Source organism: Pseudophryne corroboree, chromosome 1, assembly GCF_028390025.1.
Source record: "Pseudophryne corroboree isolate aPseCor3 chromosome 1, aPseCor3.hap2, whole genome shotgun sequence".
Lineage (NCBI taxonomy): Eukaryota > Metazoa > Chordata > Amphibia > Anura > Myobatrachidae > Pseudophryne > Pseudophryne corroboree.
In genome coordinates this window covers 340370494-340395309 of record NC_086444.1, presented here as the reverse complement: position 1 = coordinate 340395309, position 24816 = coordinate 340370494, and the positions used below count along the sequence as shown (strand labels likewise).

General features: G+C 43.5%; 1 protein-coding gene, 1 long non-coding RNA gene and 2 pseudogenes across 4 annotated transcripts in view; 2 read left to right on the top strand and 2 right to left on the bottom strand.

Annotated features, from left to right (window-relative positions):
• SFSWAP (splicing factor SWAP) overlaps positions 1–2777 on the bottom strand; it is a 323193-nt gene extending 320416 nt beyond the window's left edge. Inside the window, exon 1 of one of the 3 annotated variants that reach the window (XM_063964656.1) lies at positions 2417–2777. In XM_063964656.1, coding sequence (XP_063820726.1) covers positions 2417–2586 — 170 coding nt within the window. In that variant the 5' untranslated portion in view covers positions 2587–2777. The remainder of the gene's footprint in view (positions 1–2416) is intronic. The other 2 variants (XM_063964653.1, XM_063964654.1) reach the window with 2 other exon arrangements.
• The window catches only part of LOC135069170 (uncharacterized), a 51229-nt gene continuing 29180 nt past the window's right edge, over positions 2768–24816 (top strand). The window contains exon 1 of the long non-coding RNA XR_010255364.1: positions 2768–2931. This is a non-coding gene — a long non-coding RNA (uncharacterized LOC135069170). The remainder of the gene's footprint in view (positions 2932–24816) is intronic.
• Positions 4217–4336, bottom strand: LOC134933112 (5S ribosomal RNA; annotated as a pseudogene).
• Positions 11376–11495, top strand: LOC134933106 (5S ribosomal RNA; annotated as a pseudogene).

The window sequence follows — 24816 nt, the reverse complement described above, 5'->3', positions numbered from 1 at the left end:
AAACCACAGACATAAAATGAAAGTATATGGTTCATTAATCTGGGATCCGGACTGAAAGTCGACAGTAACTAGGTCGACAATGTCTAGGTCGACCACTATTGGTCGACAGTAACTAGGTCGACAGGGTGTCTAGGTCGACAGGGTCTTTAGGTCGACAGGTCAAAAGGTCGACATGAGTTTTCACATTTTTTTTTCTTTTTTTGAACCTTTTCATACTTAACGATCCACGTGGACTACGATTGGAACGGTAATCTGTGCCGAGCGAAGCAGTAGCGGAGTGAAGGCACCATGCCCGAAGCATGGCGAGCGAAGCGAGCCATGCGAGGGGACGTGGTGCACTAATTGGGGTTCCCGGTCACTCTACGAAGAAAACGACACCAAAATAACATTAAAAACTCATGTCGACCTTTTGACCTGTCGACCTAGAACATGTCGACCTAAAGACCCTGTCGACCTAGACACCCTGTCGACCTAGTTACTGTCGACCAATAGTGGTCGACCTAGTTACTGTCGACTTTCAATACCACACCCCATTAATCTATAGCATTTCATACATTAGCCCAGTGGTTCTCAAACTTGGTGCCTTGGATTAAAATTATTTATGGTCAATACAATAGACAAAACAAGAGCTGGTGGCTGTCAAATCATAAATATGTGGACAGACAGAAGCAAATCTTATCTCCCACCAAACAACTGAACCTACTGATAACAGAAACATTTTACTTAACTTAATATTTCTTTCTAAATTTCTCAATAAGAAACTTTTGGCTTAGGGGTGCCATTAATTTTTTTTTTATACTCTAGGGCAGATTGTTTGGGATCCACTGTACTAGCCTATGAAGTACTAAACCAAATTCAAAAAGTTAACCTGGAATTAATTTTTTATGCCCTCTAAAGCCTGTAAAGGTAGAGGCCATGGGTTTGATTCAATACGAAGAGAATAGAATAGCGCTGGGAATTAGCGCCCGACGCTATTCAATACAGCACGCTGTGACACCTGATGACAGGAATTTTTTTCACACCCCCGGAACCGATACGAGCAGACATCCGCCAAAAATGCAGGCGAAATATTGATTTCTGCCCTTAGCGCGGTGGAAACTGCATCGCACTGTGCAGTGAAGTCAGAGAATGCTGGTTCTTCAGACAAAACAGCCTGTTTAGTCTGGGAGAACGGGCATTCTCCGACTTACCATTGCGCTGTATTGAATCGCCCCAGGAGCTAATTCCCGACGCTAATCAACTCCCTTAGTATTGAATCGAGCCCTATGAATAGGGAGCAGTGTACATCTTAATAATGTCATAAATAATGTAAGCTGCTCAGCGGTCCCATCATTTTTGAAGGCGCGACACTGTTTGTGGTGGTGGTGGTGGGTTTGAGAAATGTTTAAACCATTTTATTAAGTAAACACAATAACAGGAGTATAGTAATGAAAAAGAAAAAAAGGTAACCTTTTCAATGATAATGGAGTTTACATATTACGGGGTAGATGTATTAACCTGGAGAAAGCATAAGGAAGTGATAAACCAGTGATATGTGCAAGGTGATAAAGGCACCAGCCAATCAGCTCCAATATGTACATTAACAGTTAGGATCTGATTGATTGGCTGGTGCCTTTATCACCTTGCACATATCACTGGTTTATCATTTCCTTTTGCCTTCTCCAGGTTAATACATCTGCCCCTATATTTGTAGTAAATCATATAAATTAAATGACAAACAAATGTATGAGGCTGGCCACATAACTAGTTGGCTGGCAGGACCAATTTGTTCCCATACAGTAAAGCACTGTATGGGAATAAATGACAATCGCCTGTTTAGCAGCTTTTTAATAAGCCTGTTGTAGAAGAAGACAGAACTTTAAATTTAAAAAAAAAAAAAAAACTTGGCAAACCAGTTACACAATAACCTGTGCACATAGATCAGTGGAAAACGCCAGATACTCAGCACTGCCTTGTACTTTCACATATAGAGATACTGTTACTGATAGAAATGAACTGAAATGTAACCATTCCTCTGCAAGGCTCTGGGCTTATTGTCCCATCACTGGTAGAAAGGCCTCACAGCCATGCCCCTGAGCACAGGCTACATGTATGCAGAGGACCAGACTATGAGAACAGAAATGGTTCTGTAAGGTATTTCCCAACCAGGTTACACATGTAGCCTTCATGACACCTGCTGACAATTATACTAGATGTAACATGAAGGGGGGGGGGGTTGCATGCATTGGGAAACACAAGTGAGCATGGAATCACATGGTTTCGTGTGTGTGTAGCTACATAAGTGTACACACAGGCAGCCGGCAATGGCAGGGCGCTGCGGGCCAGTCTAGCAGCGGAGGGCTGAGTGCAGCCACTGGAAACATAATACAGATCACACTGGGTTACGTTAGGCAATAGTCATAAGCGTCCAACCGACCTATCGATCAGGATCTGGGCTTCCCCCATCCACGGGATGAGCTGTCTCCCCTGCTCGTGGAACGTCGCCTTCTCATCGTCCCGGAAGAGCTTGCACGCGTAGCCGAAGACCAGGAGCTCGGCCGCCGGGGCCTTCCCGCTGCTCTTCTTCCGTGTGCCCGCAGAATACATCCCGAAATCCTCCCTCGGCCTACGGCGCTGCTGGGGACAGGGTCAGGCCTCCGTCACTGCAGCAGATGCAGAACTCGGCACAAAATGGCGATGCGCAGGCTTCCGCCTCCGCCCGCACATTCGTCTCTCCTCGCCAGCTGCAGCGCGGACTCCCTGTCCTATAGAATAATATGCTCGGTATAAACGCGTCTGACGTGCCGGGTGCTTGGGGAAGTGTCGGCTTGTTCGGAGCCATTTGTTATTTAGTTTTATTTTTTTTGTGAAACGAAAGTGCTCCGGGATGAATACATCTGTTTCCGCCAGCCCCAATATGGCTGCGCCCTGGTGTCAGAGAAGCTGCGACTGGTATGGTGTCTTATAGCTAATAGACACAGTTTTGCTTGATATATACAGTAAAAGAAGAGAATAATCAGCTCACGATGGACACATCATGCTGCATGGGCCACTGCTGCAATGCTAGTGTACACAGGCAGAGTCACACTGAAAAGAAACCAACCAATCAGCTAACTGCTTGCAGTCTGTTTAAAAAAATGACAGGAGCTGATTGGTTTGTACTTTATCTCTCTTCAAGTTTTGATAAACATGCCTTAAAGTGCTAATAAGTAGAGATCATTTTTATAGTCAATGGGGTCGATTCAATTCTCCCATCGCTATTAAATTCAGCTCATGTTAAGTCTGCAAATGGCCGTTCTCCCGGACTTAACAGGTTGATTTGTCGGGAGAAGGGGCATTCTCCGATTTAACTCCCCGACACGATGCTGATTCCCGACAGAATCAGCCTTGCGGCAGGACTTTTGTCGGTTTTCCTCTCGCATCCCCGGGGGTGAGAGAAGAATTCCTGACAATTGTCACTTGGTGCTGTATTGAATAGCACCGGGAGCTAATTCCAGGCGCTATTCAACTGTCAGAGAATTGACAAAGTAAAAATTTGCAAGTGCGCTGTCAAAAGCAGCTGGTATAGGGATGGTCTAAAATCCCTTAATACATAGCAAATACAAGAAAACAAGTGGGTATACCAGCACTGGCTGAATTACATAAATAATGAATGGAAATGGGGTTTGGGAGGGAACCGCACCAGTCCAGAAAAATCAAACAATTAATAGCCTCTGAAAAACTGAATTTAAATCGAATTACTTCAATATATGGCAACCGTAGATATTATAATAATCGATACTAATATCACAATATGTTGCTTTCAGTGGTGCTCCCTAGAGTCAAAAAGTATCAAGTACAGGGGACCAAGAAAAGAGATATTGGAAAAAAAGACTCTTTTGTGGGAGCACTCTAATTCAGAGGTTACAGTATAATTTGTATAACAATTTAATTCGTAAATATTAAAATTAGATTCTATGAGTGACCATATGTGAACAAAATAGCTTAGCGAAAATATGGATGAATTATGTTATTAGTGATCTCAAATACCACAGTCTGTAAGTTGCCGGAAATAGAGATCTGTGGTGCTTCTGTCACCATGCTCTTGCATAATATCTCTTATGTAATGTATGACCATCATTTATTCTGCTAATATCCATTGCAGATCATTATAGGCGCAGAGAATTTAAATCATTGGTCACATGAATCCAAGTGTGGGGTAGCATAAAGTTGAGTGCCACTGTATCCGATAGCCAGTTTATTGCAGTACCAGGGTGTTCAAAGGAGGTCTCCCGTCCTAGTACTAACCCGGCCTTTCACTGCTTAGCTTCCAAGTTCAGAAGAGATTGGGCATCTCCAGTGAAGTATGACCGCAATTATTAGGCTCCTCTCTTTGGTCACTCCAAATATATGCCGTGTGGCTACTATATATTGGGGATAAAGAGCATATGTAACGTAAATGTTACAGACAAAAGAGATTAGATGCAGTCATCTGGCTACTCAAACTGTGACTCGGCGGCCACAATTAATCTGTAAAGGGCAATTTATATGGAGAATTCATATAAACCATATACCATCTTTAGATGGGTTTGCCTTGTACCAATGATATCTGTAATGCAATGGTTACAAACATAAGAGATTACGTGCAATCACCTTATTAATCAGCAGCTGATTAATCAGCGTGTGACATGGCAGTCACAGAAGGTTTATATACGTGCAATCACCTAATTACTCAGCATGTGACACGGCAGTCACAAAAGAAACATCAATAGGTTTAAGGATAATATATGTGGGAAAAATCCATATATACCACATACCATCGCAGATGGATTTACCTTGTACCTAAACATAGAGCTTTAGATCACCAGTATGGCCGTACCAGAATATCCTGTGTCTTAATGCAAATTATAATTTTACTGTAAGAAACAGCGTGTAGTTATGGTATGATAGCAGACTAGGACATTTATCAAAGCGATACCAGCTCCCACTAACTGACCCCTCTATACCACAGAAAAAAAAGGGGGGGGATGGGGAAAGTTTGTATCACAGCAGGTTATATATAAAACCTACAGAAAGTGCTCATGACATTAATATACTTGGAGAAGATCCACTGCATAGAGCTCTTATTGTGAGACTGATTGAAGGTTAATTGCTACAATGAACAATTGTTTCCCAAATATCAACAAAGATGTTGGACTAAAATGTGATGTCTCTAATACTCAGAGTTCTATATGACAATTGTTGCAAAATAGGAAAATGTCAGATGACTGTTGAGCAGGAAAATAACAGCCTTTCAGACCCATGCAGTGGAGTTGCATAAGTGTAGTGTGAATAAGTTTCACTTTGGTGTGGGGTATATACGGTACCGGTGCTAGTATTAGCGCTGCTCGTCCCGCTTTTGGCCGTAGAGAGGCTCCGGGGACTCCAGCGGCGTGTGTCCGTAGTCTCGCTTCAAGTGAGCGGTGGCTTGGGGCCGTTGCCTGGTGACATTCTATGTGTTCCGGCTAGCGCGGTCACGTGTGGGCATCACGTGATCGCGGGGTCCTGACGTACGTTTCGCAGGGTAAGCTTGATCACAGGACGTAGTGTGATCACTGGAGGTTTCAGTTTATGTAGAGCAGGGCTCATAGCTGATTGGATAATCTTTTTGATAGACACTCTGATCCACCAATCTTATCATTGACTCATAGATTCAAGGAGTCAATTATGTTAGTTTCCCAGATTGTTACTATTAACACTTCGGTGACTGGTATTCACAAGTAATTAATTAAACAAAAATATGTTGTATATATATGGATTTACCTAGGCATACTTTATGATGGATAAGGTGACAAAAATGAGTGTTTAGTTATGTAGTGCTGGTAGTGAACATTGCTTACCAATTTTTGGTTGAGCTTGCTATACAGCAGTGACAACCATAATTAATTAGAAAATAGAGGTGTAGTCTAGTGATAATTAAATCTAAGAAAATACATGAGATATCCAATACATTTTGTGATGCTAATTTGTGTGATAGAGAAGGGGAATGAGAAGTGGAAAACAGAGTAAAGGGGATATATGGGGTAGAAAACAGTGAAGAAAAGAAAGTGAGAGGAAGGGTTATGAAATGAGGGCAAGGGAATAGGGAGAAATATACTCAAAATATTGCACTTACATGTGATAATACTAAATTAATTTAAGAGGGCAGAAATAATAAATATAAGAGGAGCCCATAGTGAGAAAGATTGATACATTATGGGAAAGTGATTAACAGTGGTGAAAGAGTAAATCATAAAATGTATAAAAAATAGGATGTTTTAAGAAATTTTTTGTATAGCCAAATATTTTATGCACATTAGCCGAAACTGGAGAGAAAAAAACTAAATTGTTGATAAGAAAAAAATAATTTGTTTATATATTGACATTAATTCAGATATACCCCATAATTTATGTTTTCATTCATGCCTGTTGGGTATAGGGATCCCATCTTAAAGATCCATTCACTCTCTCTTTTCAGTAGGTTCTCCGTTAAATTGCCTCCTCGTATTCCAAGTTTGATTTTCAGCAAGCCAAAGATTTTGAGCTCCTCCCATCTGCTTTCATGATAGGTGTAAAAATGGCGAGCGACTGACGTTAATTGTTTCATCTTGGCCTTGTCCGTGATGGCATTACGTATGGATCCTACATGTTCTAGGATACGCTGTTTAAATGGACGAGATGTCATGCCAATGTATTTTTGGTTGCAACTACATTTTAAGCAATAAATAACACCTTCAGTTTGACAGTTAATATAGTCTGTTATTTGTATCATCTTCCCAAATTTGTCTTCTATTTCCTTCGTTGGATCAATATATTTGCAAGCTTTGCATTTACCACAGGGATGTGTTTCGGTGGTTATTGGTCTTTTAGTAGGACATTTTTGAAAGTGACTACACACAAGCCTGTCTTTAAGGTTTTTGGATCTGCGCCAACTCATGGCGACCTTAGGGCCCAGGTTTTTTGATAGGGTAGGGTCTGCATGCAGGATATGCCAATGTTTCTGTATTGCTGTGTTAACCTTTTTCCATTCTTGGCAAAAGTTACCAACAAAACGAATGGTGTTATCGGTACTTGAACCTTTTTGTTCTCTCTTGAAAATTATATCCTCTCTTTTGATGGTTTTGACAGTTTTAATGGCTTTTTTTATTGAGGTTTTACTGTATCCTCTATCGCATAGTCTTTTGGTCAATTCTGCACTTTGTGTTGTAAATTCCTTATCATCTGAGCAGTTCCTGCGGAGACGAAGAAATTCCCCTTTTGGGATATTTTCTATGGTTGGGGGAAAGTGAGAACTAGTCTGATGTAGTAAAGTGTTTGTTGCTGTGCTCTTCCGATATAGTTTTGTGGCAATCATTCCTTCGGGGTTCTTATAGATCATCAAGTCCAAAAATGGTAGTTCTGATTGACTTATACTGTGTGTCAGGCGAATATTGAGATCATTTTTATTTAGATGTTCTATGAATTGGTGCAGCAATTGTAGGTCACCTTCCCAGATCATAAAAATGTCATCTATGTATGTATTCCACATAGCGACATGAGTTGTAAACATGTCATTGTGGTCTTTGAAAATGATTTCTTTTTCCCACCATCCGAGGAATATGTTGGCATATGTGGGCGCACAAGCCGCCCCCATAGCCATACCCCTTGTTTGGAGGTAGAATTTGTCATTAAACGTAAAAAATATTAAAATGTAACACAAAATGGAGTAACTTAATCAGAAAGAGATGAAAGTCCTTCTTACTTTCATTATGTAGAAAATATTCTACTGCTCTTATCCCATCTTTATGACCTATCGAGGTATACAGTGCCTCAACATCCAGTGACACCAGGTATTGATTTTCTTCTAATCTTAAATCATGCACTTTCCTTAATATATCGGTTGTGTCCTGGACGTATGAGGGAAGATCCAGAACATATTGTCGGAGGTGTAGGTCAAGGAAGATACTCGCCTTTTCTGTTAATCCCCCTATCCCAGACACAATAGGTCTTCCTGGTGGGGTCTTGATGTTTTTATGTATTTTAGGCAGCATGTAATAGGTAGGGATCTTGGGATTCTGTGTCAATAAATAATCATACTCCTGTTTAGTGATTGTACCTTGTGCTTGTGCTTGATTAAGAATGTTTTCATAAATTGTTTTGTAATTTTGAAGTGGATTAAGTAATATTCGTTTATAACAGTTAGTTGTATCAAGTTGTCGCTGTGCTTCCTTAATGTAATCCGTTTTAGGCCAGATGACAACATTGCCTCCTTTGTCCGAGGACTTAATGACAACATCTTGCCATGTCTATTTCTCTTATGGCAGTTCTTTCTTGTCGAGTAAGGTTAGAATGACCCAGCCACTTGTGTTTATTTATATGAATTTGATGAAATTCTTTGGCTACCAGCTTCATGAAGACCTGTACCTCAGGACAGATTTGCTCTTGCGGAAAGTAAGTAGACTTCTTTTTACAAATGGGTCTAGTTGTGGGATCCTCTTCAGTATACCGATTTTGTTCTTGTTCAAGTTCCTGTATTGCAGCAAGAGCTTCTTGTTCCATCTGAGATAAGCCTGGAGATTGGGATTCTGAGGGTGATGGTAAAATCATTTCCTTTTCAGCATATAATTTTGTTAATAGCAACTTCCTACCAAATAACTTAAGATCTTTTTCCCACTTGAATCTGTCAAAATGTACTGTAGGAGAGAAGGTCAAGCCTTTATGAAGTACGGATTCTTGAGCTTGTGTGAGTTCATGATCTGAGAGGTTAATAATTTTTAATTTGGAGTCGTCATTACAAGTCTGAGTTACCATCGATCCTGTTGGTGTTGTCTTCTGTATGTGTTGCGGGTCGTTGGGGGTGAGGAATCCCATTGTCGCGGTCCTCTTCTTTTTGCGCCCCCGCCTCGTCTTCCCTCTCTTTGTCTGCCTCTTCCTATTCGGGAATCCCCTAAAAAAGAGGCTGAGTTCTGAGGGTTATTGGGTGTGTCACTTCTGGAGTTGGGATATCCCTCTGTGGTATATTCAGGGGTATCTTCTTTTCCAGATGTTTCGGCTTCAGATGACGAGTATTGGCCTGTATGTTTAGGAGGATCTTTTCTCCAGGATGGTTTTTGCCATTTGAAGATTTTCCCGGAAGCAAAATCTCTTTTGTCTCTCGCGTATTTGGTCTTCTTTCTGTCTATAATGGTCTGTTCATAAGCTTGGAGTTCCAGTTTATTTTTCTCAAAACAGCGTTGGAATTGAGGGTCCTTCTCCCAACTTTCCAATTTCTTACCCAGTTCCTCTAGATTGCGTTCACACTCCTCCAAAATAAGATTATTATGTTTAATTAGAACATTCATAAATTCATTGGAACATTTCAAAAGGATATGTTCCCATTCTTTTGTCAGATTCTCGCTAGCCAAATCAAATGTCGGGAAAACTCTTGGACGGAGGCCACGTGGGGATATTTTATTCTTAATATAATTTTTTAAAGTTGAAAGATCCCAATTAGTCCTAATTTGTTTCCTTAATGCCAGGTTCAATTTTTGAAAGTCCTCTTCCCAACTAATGTGGGGTTCGGTGTCCACCAGATCGCTTGGAAAGATGTCATCCAAGTTATCCTTGTTTTTACGTCTTGAGCTAAGCTCTTGTCTTAAACTGAAACTCATAATATAATATATTGGTCAACTCCTGAAATGAAATTATGTGCACGGGACAGGGTATCCTAAGAGAAGAAAACACAAATCCCTTGATGGTATGACCGTGCAGGTGTCCCTGGAAAGCTGAGTTATCAGCCAATATACAGTTTAGGAAATGGGGTTTGGGAGGGAACCGCACTAGTCCAGAAAAATCAAACAATTAATAGCCTCTGAAAAACTGAATTTAAATTGAATTACTTCAATATATGGCAACTGTAGATATTATAATAATCTATCCTAATATCACAATATGTTGCTTTCAGTGGTGCTCCCTAGAGTCAAAAAGTATCAAGTACAGGGGACCAAGAAAAGAGATATTGGAAAAAAAGACTCTTTTGTGGGAGCACTCTAAATCAGAGGTTACAGTATAATTTGTATAACAATTTAATTCGTAAATATTAAAATTAGATTCTATGAGTGACCATATGTGAACAAAATAGCTTAGCGAAAATATGGATGAATTATGTTATTAGTGATCTCAAATACCACAGTCTGTAAGTTGCCGGAAATAGAGATCTGTGGTGCTTCTGTCACCTTGCTCTTGCATAATATCTCTTATGTAATGTATGACCATCATTTATTCTGCTAATATCCATTGCAGATCATTATAGGCGCAGAGAATTTAAATCATTGGTCACATGAATCCAAGTGTGGGGTAGCATAAAGTTGAGTGCCACTGTATCCGATAGCCAGTTTATTGCAGTACCAGGGTGTTCAAAGGAGGTCTCCCGTCCTAGTACTAACCCTGATATCTGTAACGCAATGGTTACAAACATAAGAGATTACGTGCAATCAGCTGATTAATCAGTATGTGACACGGCAGTCATCAAAAATAATTATATACATGCAATCATGTGGTATAGAGGGGTCAGTTAGTGGGAGCTGGTATCGCTTTGATAAATGTCCTGGTCTGCTATCATACCATAACTACACGCTGTTTCTTACAGTAAAACTATAATTGGCATTAAGACACAGGATATTCTGGTATGGCCATACTGGTGATCTAAAGCTCTATGTTTAGGTACAAGGTAAATCCATCTGCGATGGTATGTGGTTTATATGAATTTTTCCCACATATATTATCCTTAAACCTATTGATGTTTCTTTTGTGACTGCCGTGTCACATGCTGAGTAATTAGGTGATTGCACGTATATAAACCTTCTGTGACTGCCGTGTCACATGCTGATTAATCAGCTGCTGATTAATAAGGTGATTGCACGTATATAATTCTTTTCGGTGACCGCCGTGTCACATGCTGATTGCACTTTATTTTTGCTTAGGCATAAGGTAAATCTATCTGTGATGGTATGTGGTATATATGATTTTTTCCCACATATATTATCCTTGAACCTATTGATGTTTCTTCTGTGACTGTCGTGTCACATGCTGAGTAACTGACTAATTAGGTGATTGCATGTATATAATTATTTTTGAAGACCGCCGTTTCACATACTGATTAATAAGCTGATTGCACGTAATCTCTTATGTTTGTAACCATTGCGTTACAGATATCATTGGTACAAGGCAAACCCATCTAAAGATGGTATATGGTTTATATGAATTCTCCATATAAATTGCCCTTTACAGATTAATTGTGGCCGCCGAGTCACAGTTTGAGTAGCCAGATGACTGCATGTAATCTCTTTTGTCTGTAACATTTACGTTACATATGCTCTTTATCCCCAATATATAGTAGCCACACGGCATATATTTGGAGTGACCAAAGAGAGGAGCCTAATAATTGCGGTCATACTTCACTGGAGATGCCCAATCTCTTCTGAACTTGGAAGCTAAGCAGTGAAAGGCCGGGTTAGTACTAGGACGGGAGACCTCCTTTGAACACCCTGGTACTGCAATAAACTGGCTATCGGATACAGTGGCACTCAACTTTATGCTACCCGACACTTGGATTCATGTGACCAATGATTTAAATTCTCTGCGCCTATAATGATCTGCAATGGATATTAGCAGAATAAATGATGGTCATACATTACATAAGAGATATTATGCAAGAGCAAGGTGACAGAAGCACCACAGATCTCTATTTCCGGCAACTTACAGACTGTGGTATTTGAGATCACTAATAACATAATTCATCCATATTTTCGCTAAGCTATTTTGTTCACATATGGTCACTCATAGAATCTAATTTTAATATTTACGAATTAAATTGTTATACAAATTATACTGTAACCTCTGAATTAGAGTGCTCCCACAAAAGAGTCTTTTTTCCAATATCTCTTTTCTTGGTCCCCTGTAATAAATAATGAATGGACAGTTGGTTTAAAATTAAAATAATCTGATTTTATTATCTAAAACTAATACCGTGTTCACACTGACAATTGGCGGGTTGCACCCGGGACTCGTGCACGAGACCTTCCCAGGTGCAACCCGCTTGAGACCTCGTTCAGACTGGCTGCCCCGACACAGCATATTGCCGCGTCGATGACGTCACCGGGTCACATGCGGGGGCGGCGCTTGGAGATCAGATGATCTACAAGCACCGCCTGCTCCAATAGTGTGGAAGGGTCCCAGATCGCATGGACCCAGGAACACTTAACCCCGTTCACACTGCCATCAAACTGCGCCTGACCCGGTATTCACCCGGGAATAACCCTTCTTTATTCCCAGGTTGAAATACCGGGTCAGACGACTTGGGAATTTGTCAGGACCCCCGTTCACACTGCACATAAACCCGGATTACTGCGCATTCACGTGCAATAACCCGGATTTTTCATGGCAGTGTGAACAAGGTATAAGAGAATAAAATCCCTTCTCTAAAATATGCAGATGCAAAAATAATAAACAGTACATGGATTATTGCCACAAATAGAGATGTATATGTATATTGCAATACAAGAGAAGTTCCACTTCTGTACTCCTGTATAGTTCAGGAAACTTGGCTAGGACACTTTTCTGTGTAAACAGTCACTAGGTATGCAATGGGTTTACCGGATATGTTGAAGCATAGATCCCATGATGTAACATCAGCCTTAGGTGGAGTCCAATTATATTCTGCTTACCAAAAAAAATTAGGCTCGGGCCAGCCCTGTATACATTAGATAGATAGATCTATTATATGTATGTATTTGGGAATCGGCACAAATCCACTAGCAGTGTATCCAACCTGGTACTACTCCACTCCATGGAGATAAATCCAAATATAAAGCACTTGAACAGAGGGCACTCACCAATACCTTTAGAAAAGTTCTAGAGCATCATAAGCAGCATGCACACATGCTAGGACATTTATACTAGAGATGAGCGGGTTCGGTTTCTCTGAATCCGAACCCGCACGAACTTCATGTTTTTTTTCACGGGTCCGAGCGACTCGGATCTTCCCGCCTTGCTCGGTTAACCCGAGCGCGCCCGAACGTCATCATGACGCTGTCGGATTCTCGCGAGACTCGGATTCTATATAAGGAGCCGCGCGTCGCCGCCATTTTCACACGTGCATTGAGATTGATAGGGAGAGGACGTGGCTGGCGTCCTCTCCATTTAGATTAGAAGAGAGAGAGAGATTGACCTGATTTACTGGAGCTTAGGAGTACTGTAGAACTGTAGAGAGTGCAGAGTTTACTAGTGACTGACCACAGTGACCACCAGACAGTGCAGTTTTATTTAATATATCCGTTCTCTGCCTGAAAAAAACGATACACAGTGACTCAGTCACATACCATATCTGTGTGCACTGCTCAGCCCAGTGTGCTGCATCATCTATGTATATATCTGACTGTGCTCAGCTCACACATCTTATAATTGTGGGGGAGACTGGGGAGCACTGCAGTGCCAGTTATAGGTTATAGCAGGAGCCAGGAGTACATATTATTATTAAAATTAAACAGTGCACACTTTTGCTGCAGGAGTGCCACTGCCAGTGTGACTGACCAGTGACCTGACCACACTGACCACCAGTATAGTTAGTAGTATAGTATACTATATTGTGATTGCCTGAAAAAGTTAAACACTCGTATCTGACTGTGCTCAGCTCACACATCTTATAATTGTGGGGGAGACTGGGGAGCACTGCAGTGCCAGTTATAGGTTATAGCAGGAGCCAGGAGTACATATTATTATTAAAATTAAACAGTGCACACTTTTGCTGCAGGAGTGCCACTGCCAGTGTGACTGACCAGTGACCACCTGACCACACTGACCACCAGTATAGTTAGTAGTATAGTATACTATATTGTGATTGCCTGAAAAAGTTAAACACTCGTCGTGTGACTTCACTTGTGTGGTGTTTTTTTTTTTTATTCTATAAAAAAACTCATTCTGCTGACAGACAGTGTCCAGCAGGTCCGTCATTATATAATATATACCTGTCCGGCTGCAGTAGTGATATATATATATTTTTTATATCATTATTTATCATCCAGTCGCAGCAGACACAGTACGGTAGTTCACGGCTGTAGCTACCTCTGTGTCGGCACTCGGCAGTCCGTCCATAATTGTATACCACCTACCCGTGGTTTTTTTTTCTTTCTTCTTTATACATACATACTACTACTACATCTCTTTATCAACCAGTCTATATTAGCAGCAGACACAGTACAGTACGGTAGTCCACGGCTGTAGCTACCTCTGTGTCGGCACTCGGCAGTCCGTCCATAATTGTATACCACCTACCCGTGTTTTTTTTTTCTTTCTTCTTTATACATACATACTACTACTACTACATCTCTTTATCAACCAGTCTATATTAGCAGCAGACACAGTACAGTACGGTAGTCCACGGCTGTAGCTACCTCTGTGTCGGCACTGGGCAGTCCGTCCATAATTGTATACCACCTACCCGTGGTTTTTTTTTCTTTCTTCTTTATACATACATACTACTACTACATCTCTTTATCAACCAGTCTATATTAGCAGCAGACACAGTACAGTACGGTAGTCCATGGCTGTAGCTACCTCTGTGTCGGCACTGGGCAGTCCGTCCATAATTGTATACCACCTACCCGTGGTTTTTTTTTCTTTCTTCTTTATACATACATACTACTACTACTACATCTCTTTATCAACCAGTCTATATTAGCAGCAGACACAGTACAGTACGGTAGTCCACGGCTGTAGCTACCTCTGTGTCGGCACTGGGCAGTCCGTCCATAATTGTATACCACCTACCCGTGGTTTTTTTTTCTTTCTTCTTTATACATACATACTACTACTACTACATCTCTTTATCAACCAGTCTATATTAGCAGCAGACACAGTACAGTACGGTAGTCCACGGCTGTAGCTACCTCTGTGTCGGCACTGGGCAGTCCGTCCATAATTGTATACCACCTACCCGTGGTTTTTTTTTCTTTCTTCTTTATACATACATACTACTACTACATCTCTTTATCAACCAGTCTATATTAGCAGCAGACACAGTACAGTACGGTAGTCCACGGCTGTAGCTACCTCTGTGTCGGCACTCGGCAGTCCGTCCATAATTGTATACCACCTACCCGTGGTTTTTTTTTCTTTCTTCTTTATACATACATACTACTACTACATCTCTTTATCAACCAGTCTATATTAGCAGCAGACACAGTACAGTACGGTAGTCCACGGCTGTAGCTACCTCTGTGTCGGCACTGGGCAGTCCGTCCATAATTGTATACCACCTACCCGTGGTTTTTTTTTCTTTCTTCTTTATACATACATACTACTACTACATCTCTTTATCAACCTGTCTATATTAGCAGCAGACACAGTACAGTACGGTAGTCCACGGCTGTAGCTACCTCTGTGTCGGCACTCGGCAGTCCGTCCATAATTGTATACCACCTACCCGTGGTTTTTTTTTCTTTCTTCTTTATACATACATACTACTACTACATCTCTTTATCAACCAGTCTATATTAGCAGCAGACACAGTACAGTACGGTAGTCCACGGCTGTAGCTACCTCTGTGTCGGCACTGGGCAGTCCGTCCATAATTGTATACCACCTACCCGTGGTTTTTTTTTCTTTCTTCTTTATACATACATACTACTACTACATCTCTTTATCAACCTGTCTATATTAGCAGCAGACACAGTACAGTACGGTAGTCCACGGCTGTAGCTACCTCTGTGTCGGCACTCGACAGTCCATCCATAATTGTATACTAGTATCCATCCATCTCCATTGTTTACCTGAGGTGCCTTTTAGTTGTGCCTATTAAAATATGGAGAACAAAAATGTTGAGGTTCCAAAATTAGGGAAAGATCAAGATCCACTTCCACCTCGTGCTGAAGCTGCTGCCACTAGTCATGGCCGAGACGATGAAATGCCAGCAACGTCGTCTGCCAAGGCCGATGCCCAATGTCATAGTACAGAGCATGTCAAATCCAAAACACCAAATATCAGTAAAAAAAGGACTCCAAAACCTAAAATAAAATTGTCGGAGGAGAAGCTTAAACTTGCCAATATGCCATTTACCACACGGAGTGGCAAGGAACGGCTGAGGCCCTGGCCTATGTTCATGGCTAGTGGTTCAGCTTCACATGAGGATGGAGGCACTCAGCCTCTCGCTAGAAAAATGAAAAGACTCAAGCTGGCAAAAGCAGTAGCACCGCAAAGAACTGTGCGTTCTTCGAAATCCCAAATCCACAAGGAGAGTCCAATTGTGTCGGTTGCGATGCCTGACCTTCCCAACACTGGACGTGAAGAGCATGCGCCTTCCACCATTTGCACGCCCCCTGCAAGTGCTGGAAGGAGCACCCGCAGTCCAGTTCCTGATAGTCAGATTGAAGATGTCAGTGTTGAAGTACACCAGGATGAGGAGGATATGGGTGTTGCTGGCGCTGGGGAGGAAATTGACCAGGAGGATTCTGATGGTGAGGTGGTTTGTTTAAGTCAGGCACCCGGGGAGACACCTGTTGTCCGTGGGAGGAATAGGGCCGTTGACATGCCTGGTGAAAATACCAAAAAAATCAGCTCTTCGGTGTGGAAGTATTTCACCAGAAATGCGGACAACAGGTGTCAAGCCGTGTGTTCCCTTTGTCAAGCTGTAATAAGTAGGGGTAAGGACGTTAACCACCTCGGAACATCCTCCCTTATACGTCACCTGCAGCGCATTCATAATAAGTCAGTGACAAGTTCAAAAACTTGGGCCGACAGCGGAAGCAGTCCACTGACCAGTAAATCCCTTCCTCTTGTAACCAAGCTCACGCAAACCACCCCACCAACTCCCTCAGTGTCAATTTCCTCCTTCCCCAGGAATGCCAATAGTCCTGCAGGCCATGTCACTGGCAATTCTGACGAGTCCTCTCCTGCCTGGGATTCCTCCGATGCATCCTTGCGTGTAACGCCTACTGCTGCTGGCGCTGCTGTTGTTGCTGCTGGGAGTCGATGGTCATCCCAGAGGGGAAGTCGTAAGCCCACTTGTACTACTTCCAGTAAGCAATTGACTGTCCAACAGTCCTTTGCGAGGAAGATGAAATATCACAGCAGTCATCCTGTTGCAAAGCGGATAACTGAGTCCTTGACAACTATGTTGGTGTTAGACGTGCGTCCGGTATCCGCCGTTAGTTCACAGGGAACTAGACAATTTATTGAGGCAGTGTGCCCCCGTTACCAAATACCATCTAGGTTCCACTTCTGTAGGCAGGCGATACCGAGAATGTACACGGACGTCAGAAAAAGACTCACCAGTGTCCTAAAAAATGCAGTTGTACCCAATGTCCACTTAACCACGGACATGTGGACAAGTGGAGCAGGGCAGGGTCAGGACTATATGACTGTGACAGCCCACTGGGTAGATGTATGGACTCCCGCCGCAAGAACAGCAGCGGCGGCACCAGTAGCAGCATCTCGCAAACGCCAACTCTTTCCTAGGCAGGCTACGCTTTGTATCACCGCTTTCCAGAATACGCACACAGCTGAAAACCTCTTACGGCAACTGAGGAAGATCATCGCAGAATGGCTTACCCCAATTGGACTCTCCTGTGGATTTGTGGCATCGGACAACGCCAGCAATATTGTGTGTGCATTAAATATGGGCAAATTCCAGCACGTCCCATGTTTTGCACATACCTTGAATTTGGTGGTGCAGAATTTTTTAAAAAACAACAGGGGCGTGCAAGAGATGCTGTCGGTGGCCAGAAGAATTGCGGGACACTTTCGGCGTACAGGCACCACATACAGAAGACTGGAGCACCACCAAAAACTACTGAACCTGCCCTGCCATCATCTGAAGCAAGAAGTGGTAACGAGGTGGAATTCAACCCTCTATATGCTTCAGAGGTTGGAGGAGCAGCAAAAGGCCATTCAAGCCTATACAATTGAGCACGATATAGGAGGTGGAATGCACCTGTCTCAAGTGCAGTGGAGAATGATTTCAACGTTGTGCAAGGTTCTGATGCCCTTTGAACTTGCCACACGTGAAGTCAGTTCAGACACTGCCAGCCTGAGTCAGGTCATTCCCCTCATCAGGCTTTTGCAGAAGAAGCTGGAGGCATTGAAGAAGGAGCTAAAAGGGAGCGATTCCGCTAGGCATGTGGGACTTGTGGATGCAGCCCTTAATTCGCTTAACAAGGATTCACGGGTGGTCAATCTGTTGAAATCAGAGCACTACATTTTGGCCACCGTGCTCGATCCTAGATTTAAAACCTACCTTGGATCTCTCTTTCCGGCAGACACAAGTCTGCTGGGGTGCAAAGACCTGCTGGTGACAAAATTGTCAAGTCAAGCGGAACGCGACCTGTCAACATCTCCTCCTTCACATTCTCCCGCAACTGGGGGTGCGAGGAAAAGGCTCAGAATTCCGAGCCCACCCGCTGGCGGTGATGCAGGGCAGTCTGGAGCGACTGCTGATGCTGACATCTGGTCCGGACTGAAGGACCTGACAACGATTACGGACATGTCGTCTACTGTCACTGCATATGATTCTCTCAACATTGAAAGAATGGTGGAGGATTATATGAGTGACCGCATCCAAGTAGGCACGTCACACAGTCCGTACTTATACTGGCAGGAAAAAGAGGCAATTTGGAGGCCCTTGCACAAACTGGCTTTATTCTACCTAAGTTGCCCTCCCACAAGTGTGTACTCCGAAAGAGTGTTTAGTGCCGCCGCTCACCTTGTCAGCAATCGGCGTACGAGGTTACATCCAGAAAATGTGGAGAAGATGATGTTCATTAAAATGAATTATAATCAATTCCTCCGCGGAGACATTGACCAGCAGCAATTGCCTCCACAAAGTACACAGGGAGCTGAGATGGTGGATTCCAGTGGGGACGAATTGATAATCTGTGAGGAGGGGGATGTACACGGTGATATATCGGAGGATGATGATGAGGTGGACATCTTGCCTCTGTAGAGCCAGTTTGTGCAAGGAGAGATTAATTGCTTCTTTTTTGGTGGGGGTCCAAACCAACCCGTCATATCAGTCACAGTCGTGTGGCAGACCCTGTCACTGAAATGATGGGTTGGTTAAAGTGTGCATGTCCTGTTTATACAACATAAGGGTGGGTGGGAGGGCCCAAGGACAATTCCATCTTGCACCTCTTTTTTCTTTTATTTTTCTTTGCGTCATGTGCTGTTTGGGGAGGGTTTTTTGGAAGGGACATCCTGCGTGACACTGCAGTGCCACTCCTAGATGGGCCCGGTGTTTGTGTCGGCCACTAGGGTCGCTAATCTTACTCACACAGCTACCTCATTGCGCCTCTTTTTTTCTTTGCGTCATGTGCTGTTTGGGGAGGGTTTTTTGGAAGGGACATCCTGCGTGACACTGCAGTGCCACTCCTAGATGGGCCAGGTGTTTGTGTCGGGCACTTGGGTCGCTGAGCTTAGTCACACAGCTACCTCATTGCACCTCTTTTTTTCTTTGCGTCATGTGCTATTTGGGGAGTGTTTTTTGGAAGGGCCATCCTGCGTGACACTGCAGTGCCACTCCTAGATGGGCCAGGTGTTTGTGTCGGCCACTAGGGTCGCTTAGCTTAGTCATCCAGCGACCTCGGTGCAAATTTTAGGACTAAAAATAATATTGTGAGGTGTGAGGTATTCAGAATAGACTGAAAATGAGTGGAAATTATGGTTTTTGAGGTTAATAATAATATGGGATCAAAATGACCCCCAAATTCTATGATTTAAGCTGTTTTTTAGGGTTTTTTGAAAAAAACACCCGAATCCAAAACACACCCGAATCCGACAAAAAAAATTCGGTGAGGTTTTGCCAAAACGCGGTCGAACCCAAAACACGGCCGCGGAACCGAACCCAAAACCAAAACACAAAACCCGAAAAATTTCAGGCGCTCATCTCTAATTTATACCCAATGTAATCACAGGCAAAGGCACTCCCCATGACATCACTTCCTGTCATCTCACAGAGAGGAAGTGTCTAGCAAACAATGTATAGTATTATAGCGTACCTCCCAACTGTCCCTATTTTCGCGGGACAGTTCCTATTCAGTGGAGACAGGAGGAAAGGGGGCAGGCCAGCGGCTCACAGAGCTCTGGGCATGCCCCCTCAGTGACGAAACTGGGAGTGGCTTGCGATCGTGGGTCTTCCCGCGAAGCCATTCCCCTTTTTCTTAGGCCACACCCCTTTATCGGGAGCGTGCGCGGCATTGCCACGCATGTGTCCCTCTTCAAGTATGGACACAGTTGGGAGGTATGTTATAGTCATCAGCTTCAGACATACCAGAATCAATAATGTAGGGTGTGTTGGGATGCTATATCAAAGTACGGTAGCTGGGAACAAGTAGATCCATAGAACACAGCGCTGCGCTATCAGTGGAACACATGCCGGAACCGGAAGTGACATCGCGTCACCTAGGCAACCGACAATACAAGGCATACTAGCGCTAAATGGGTCCCCACTTAGCAAGAGGTTCCCATGTAAGCAAATGCTTATATAGACAGAAGGAACATTGGGGGTCATTCTGAGTTGTTGGCTCGTTGCCGATTTTCGCAACGGAGCGATTAAGCCAAAAATGCGCATGTGCATGGTACGCAGCGCGCATGCGCTAAGTATTTTAGCACAAAACTTAGTAGATTTACTCACGTCCGAACGAAGAATTGTCATCTTTGAAGTGATCGGAGTGTGATTGACAGGAAGTGGGTGTTTCTGGGCGGAGACTGACCGTTTTCTGGGAGTGTGCGGAAAAACGCAGGCGTGCCAGGATAAAACGCAGGAGTGGCTGGGGAAACGGGGGAGTGGCTGGCCGAACGCAGGGTGTGTTTGTGACGTCAAACCAGGATCGAAATGGGCTGAGCTGATCGCAGCTCAGCCCATTTTTAGATATCTTATTAGGTTGTTGACAATGCTCATGTGAAACCTGCGGAGCCATGTATGCCCACTATTTAACAATGGCCCTCATTCCGAGTTGTTCGCTCGCTAGCTGCTTTTAGCAGCATTGCACACGCTAGGCCACCGCCCTCTGGGAGTGTATCTTAGCTTAGCAGAATTATTTGCAGTTTCTGAGTAGCTCGAGACTTACTCAAAACTGCAAATAATTATTTATTCGCACTTCTGCTACTCTTTCGTTCGCAATTCTGCTAAGCTAAGATACACTCCCAGAGGGCGGTGGCCTAGCGTGTGCAATGCTGCTAAAAGCAGCTAGCGAGCGAACAACTCGGAATGAGGGCCATTGTTAAATAGTGGGCATACATGGCTCCGCAGGTTTCACATGAGCATTGTCAACAACCTAATAAGATATCTAAAAAATAACTTTTAATTACACTTCAATAAAAATCATTATTTTACGCCGCCAGACAGGGACCATGTGTCACAGTTATGACCACACCACCAAAAGAGTACCACACGGATACAGCACTGTCCAAACCTCCAGCGTAACAACAATTATATAGTCATATATATAAAAAATACACATTAGCAAGAACACTGTATACACTAATATAGAAAAAGAAGACATAGGGGTATATTTACTAAGGTCCCGATTTTGACCGAGATGCCGTTTTTTCTTCAAAGTGTCATCTCGGTAATTTACTAAGCAAAAATCACGGCAGTGATGAGGGCATTCGTAATATTTTGGAAGTCCTTGGAAAAAATCACGAATCAATACACCATCGGTCAAATACGCCTGCAATTTGGTAGAAATCGGGAATTTACTAAAAAGTGCAAAACACAAACACTGCCGACAATAGCCAAACACTGCCGTGCTAAAATACAAATCGTGAAAAAGTGCTAAAAATAAACAGACCTGCTTTTTTATCCCGTGTTTGTATAGGCATGCACGGATCCATGAGATCCGTGCATGTTTTTCAGTGGGAAGGGGGGGGAAATGTTATAAATTTTCAAAAAAAAAATGCGTGGGGTCCCCCCTCCTAAACCAAACCAGCCTTGGGCTCTTTGAGCCGGCCCTGGTTGCAAAAATATGGGGAAAAAATGGACAGGGGTTCCCCCATATTTAAGCAACCAGCACCGGGCTCTGCGCCTGGTCCTGGTTCCAAAAATACGGGGGACAAAAAGCGTAGGGGTCCCCCGTATTTTTGAAACCAGCACCAGGCTCCACTAGCTGGACAGATAATGCCACAGCCGGGGGTCACTTTTATACAGTGCCTTGCGGCCGTGGCATCAAATATCCAACTAGTCACCCCTGGCCGGGGTACCCTGGGGGAGTGGGGACCCCTTCAATCAAGGGGTCCCCCCCCAGCCACCCAAGGGCCAGGGGTGAAGCCCGAGGCTGTCCCCCCCCCCATCCAATGGGCTGCGGATGGGGGGCTGATAGCCTTTGTTCAAAGTGATTGATATTGTTTTTAGTAGCAGTACTACAAGGCCCAGCAAGCCTCCCCCGCAAGCTGGTACTTGGAGAACCACAAGTACCAGCATGCGGCGGAAAAACCTGTAGTACTACTACTAAAAAAATACCCCAATAAAGACATCACACACACACCTTGAAAGTATAACTTTAATACATCCATCCACACCTCCATATACACATACTTACCTTATGTTCCCACGCAGGTCGGTCCTCTTCTCCAGTAGAATCCATGGTGTACCTGTAGAAAAAATTATACTCACATAATCCATGGTTGAAGGCTCCTCTGCTTGTAATCCTTTTGTAATCCACGTACTTGAAAAAATTAAAAAACGGATACCCGACCACGAACTGAAAGGGGACCCATGTTTTCACATGGGACCAATTTCCCCGAATGCCAGAAACCCACTCTGACTGATGTCTAAAAACATGGGTCCCCTTTCAGTTCGTGGTCGGGTATCCGTTTTTTTATTTTTTCAAGTACGTGGATTACAAAAGGATTACAAGCAGAGGAGCCTTCAACCATGGATTATGTGAGTATAATTTTTTCTACAGGTACACCATGGATTCTACTGGAGCTGTTTTTGAATGATGCAAAAAATGAAGATACAATACTAAAAGGAATACTTGCAGGTTGCGAAGATAATACTTGTAGCACTGTGAAAAGCTACAGCAGATGACAATGGAGAAGAAATGGTTAAGATGAGAGCTGAGTAAATGAGGACCAGGATTTAGTAGAAACTTCCACAGGCTGTGTGATTGAAGCAAGGCAGTCACTGAATAAACAGGGTAACCACTCTCGGGCCTCAGGGAATCCACTTGATTGCCACTTGGAGAGCGATTGACTGACAGCACAGCATGGAGCTGGTGGATCACTTGCGGTGAAGGCTGCAGGCAGACCTCTGGGAGCGGAGGCGATATCAGGACCACTGGAATCACACAAAAATCCACAGCGAGAGCACAGAGCTAGGGTACAGAGTATCTACAACAAAGCACTGGCCAAGAGTGAAATAATCCCAGCCTACTTATAGGCAGCACAAGCACAGGATTGGCTAACACTTACCCACAGGTGCTCAGAGTTGCTAACAGATGCTGCATTTAGTCTCCAACATGGCCACCTCCTATACTGCAGACACACAGAGGGGCCTCTGACCATTCGGACCCCGCACTCCCGACTCCCAGAACCTGCATCACCTCTGCAGCCGATCACGCCGCATCCCCACACGGCCACACAGCACCGCGAGCAACCGCGCAGGCAACGGACAGACCCCAGAACCCACAGCAGTGAGTCATCGGTTCATGACAGATATCCATGTACATTTAAAGTAGGTGTGGTTGTCTGCCCAGAATATAAAGATTCGCCAGCCTTCTTAGAAATTGGGAACTCAATACATTGGCCCATTTTGGATCATAATAACACGTTTCACTGCGCTCTCTTCAAGCTAGCATTTTTCACTAAAAGGTTCAGAGTCTGCTGTCCTAGAAAACCTCCAGTTATTGTCAAAAGTCGACAAGAGTATGTAGTGGAAAAGATCCTGGATTTCAAGTTTATACAGGGGCAAGTACATTTCTTGGTTCATTGGAAGGGCTATGGCCCTGAAGAGAGAGAATGGATTCCTTGTAGATTTCTTCATGCACTAAAACTTAAGAAATCATTCTTCAGAAAATTCCCAGACATACCCGGCTAAGGGTTCCTTAAACCCTCCTCAAGGTTAGGGGTACTGTTACAGGCCTTGTGTATAAGCCACTGGTCCTTGTCTGCAAGCCTTGCTGGTTCTGTGGATACTCTGCTGGATTTCCTGCCTGTCTGCGTCCTGTTCCTGCCCTGTCTTCACCCACCTCCAGCATAGTGTTTTAACCATTTGTCTGCCTTTCTTGTGTACCTGTGCTCAGCCTGCAAGATATACCATTTACTCAGTGCCTGCATACCATCTACTCAGTGCCTGCTAGCCATCTTCACAGAGCCTCATCTGCCCGGGCTGAGATTCCGACCTAGCTCTGACCTCACCCTCCATGCTTCATGTGTTTCTTATCTTCAGTTACTACCCACTCCATTGTCCTGTGGTCTCCTGCCTATTGTGTGTATTGCTGGAGGTTTAAGTCCAGGGAGCACCCTAAGTACCGGTGTACGTGACGATCACTAAATGAAAACAGCAGGGGGGGAGGGTGCTATTGGCAGAAGAACCTCTTGAGGGCTTTAGGGTTCTTACACCAATAGTACTGGAATTCCCTAACACCAACACAGGTAATTAGCTGCACTAATTGGACTTCCCCCTGAGACTTCTATTCATAACATTACTCACATACTTTCATAGTGCACAGCATCGCTGATATGCATTTTATAGTGTGCTTTTTTTTAGGCATAAAAGATGCAATATTTATGATGTCAGTTTAATGTGCTTCATTAGGAACAGAAAATTTTACTTAATCTATAACAGCCTCCTTGACCATAAAGCTGTAAGCTTTGTATGCTTACCGGTACTTA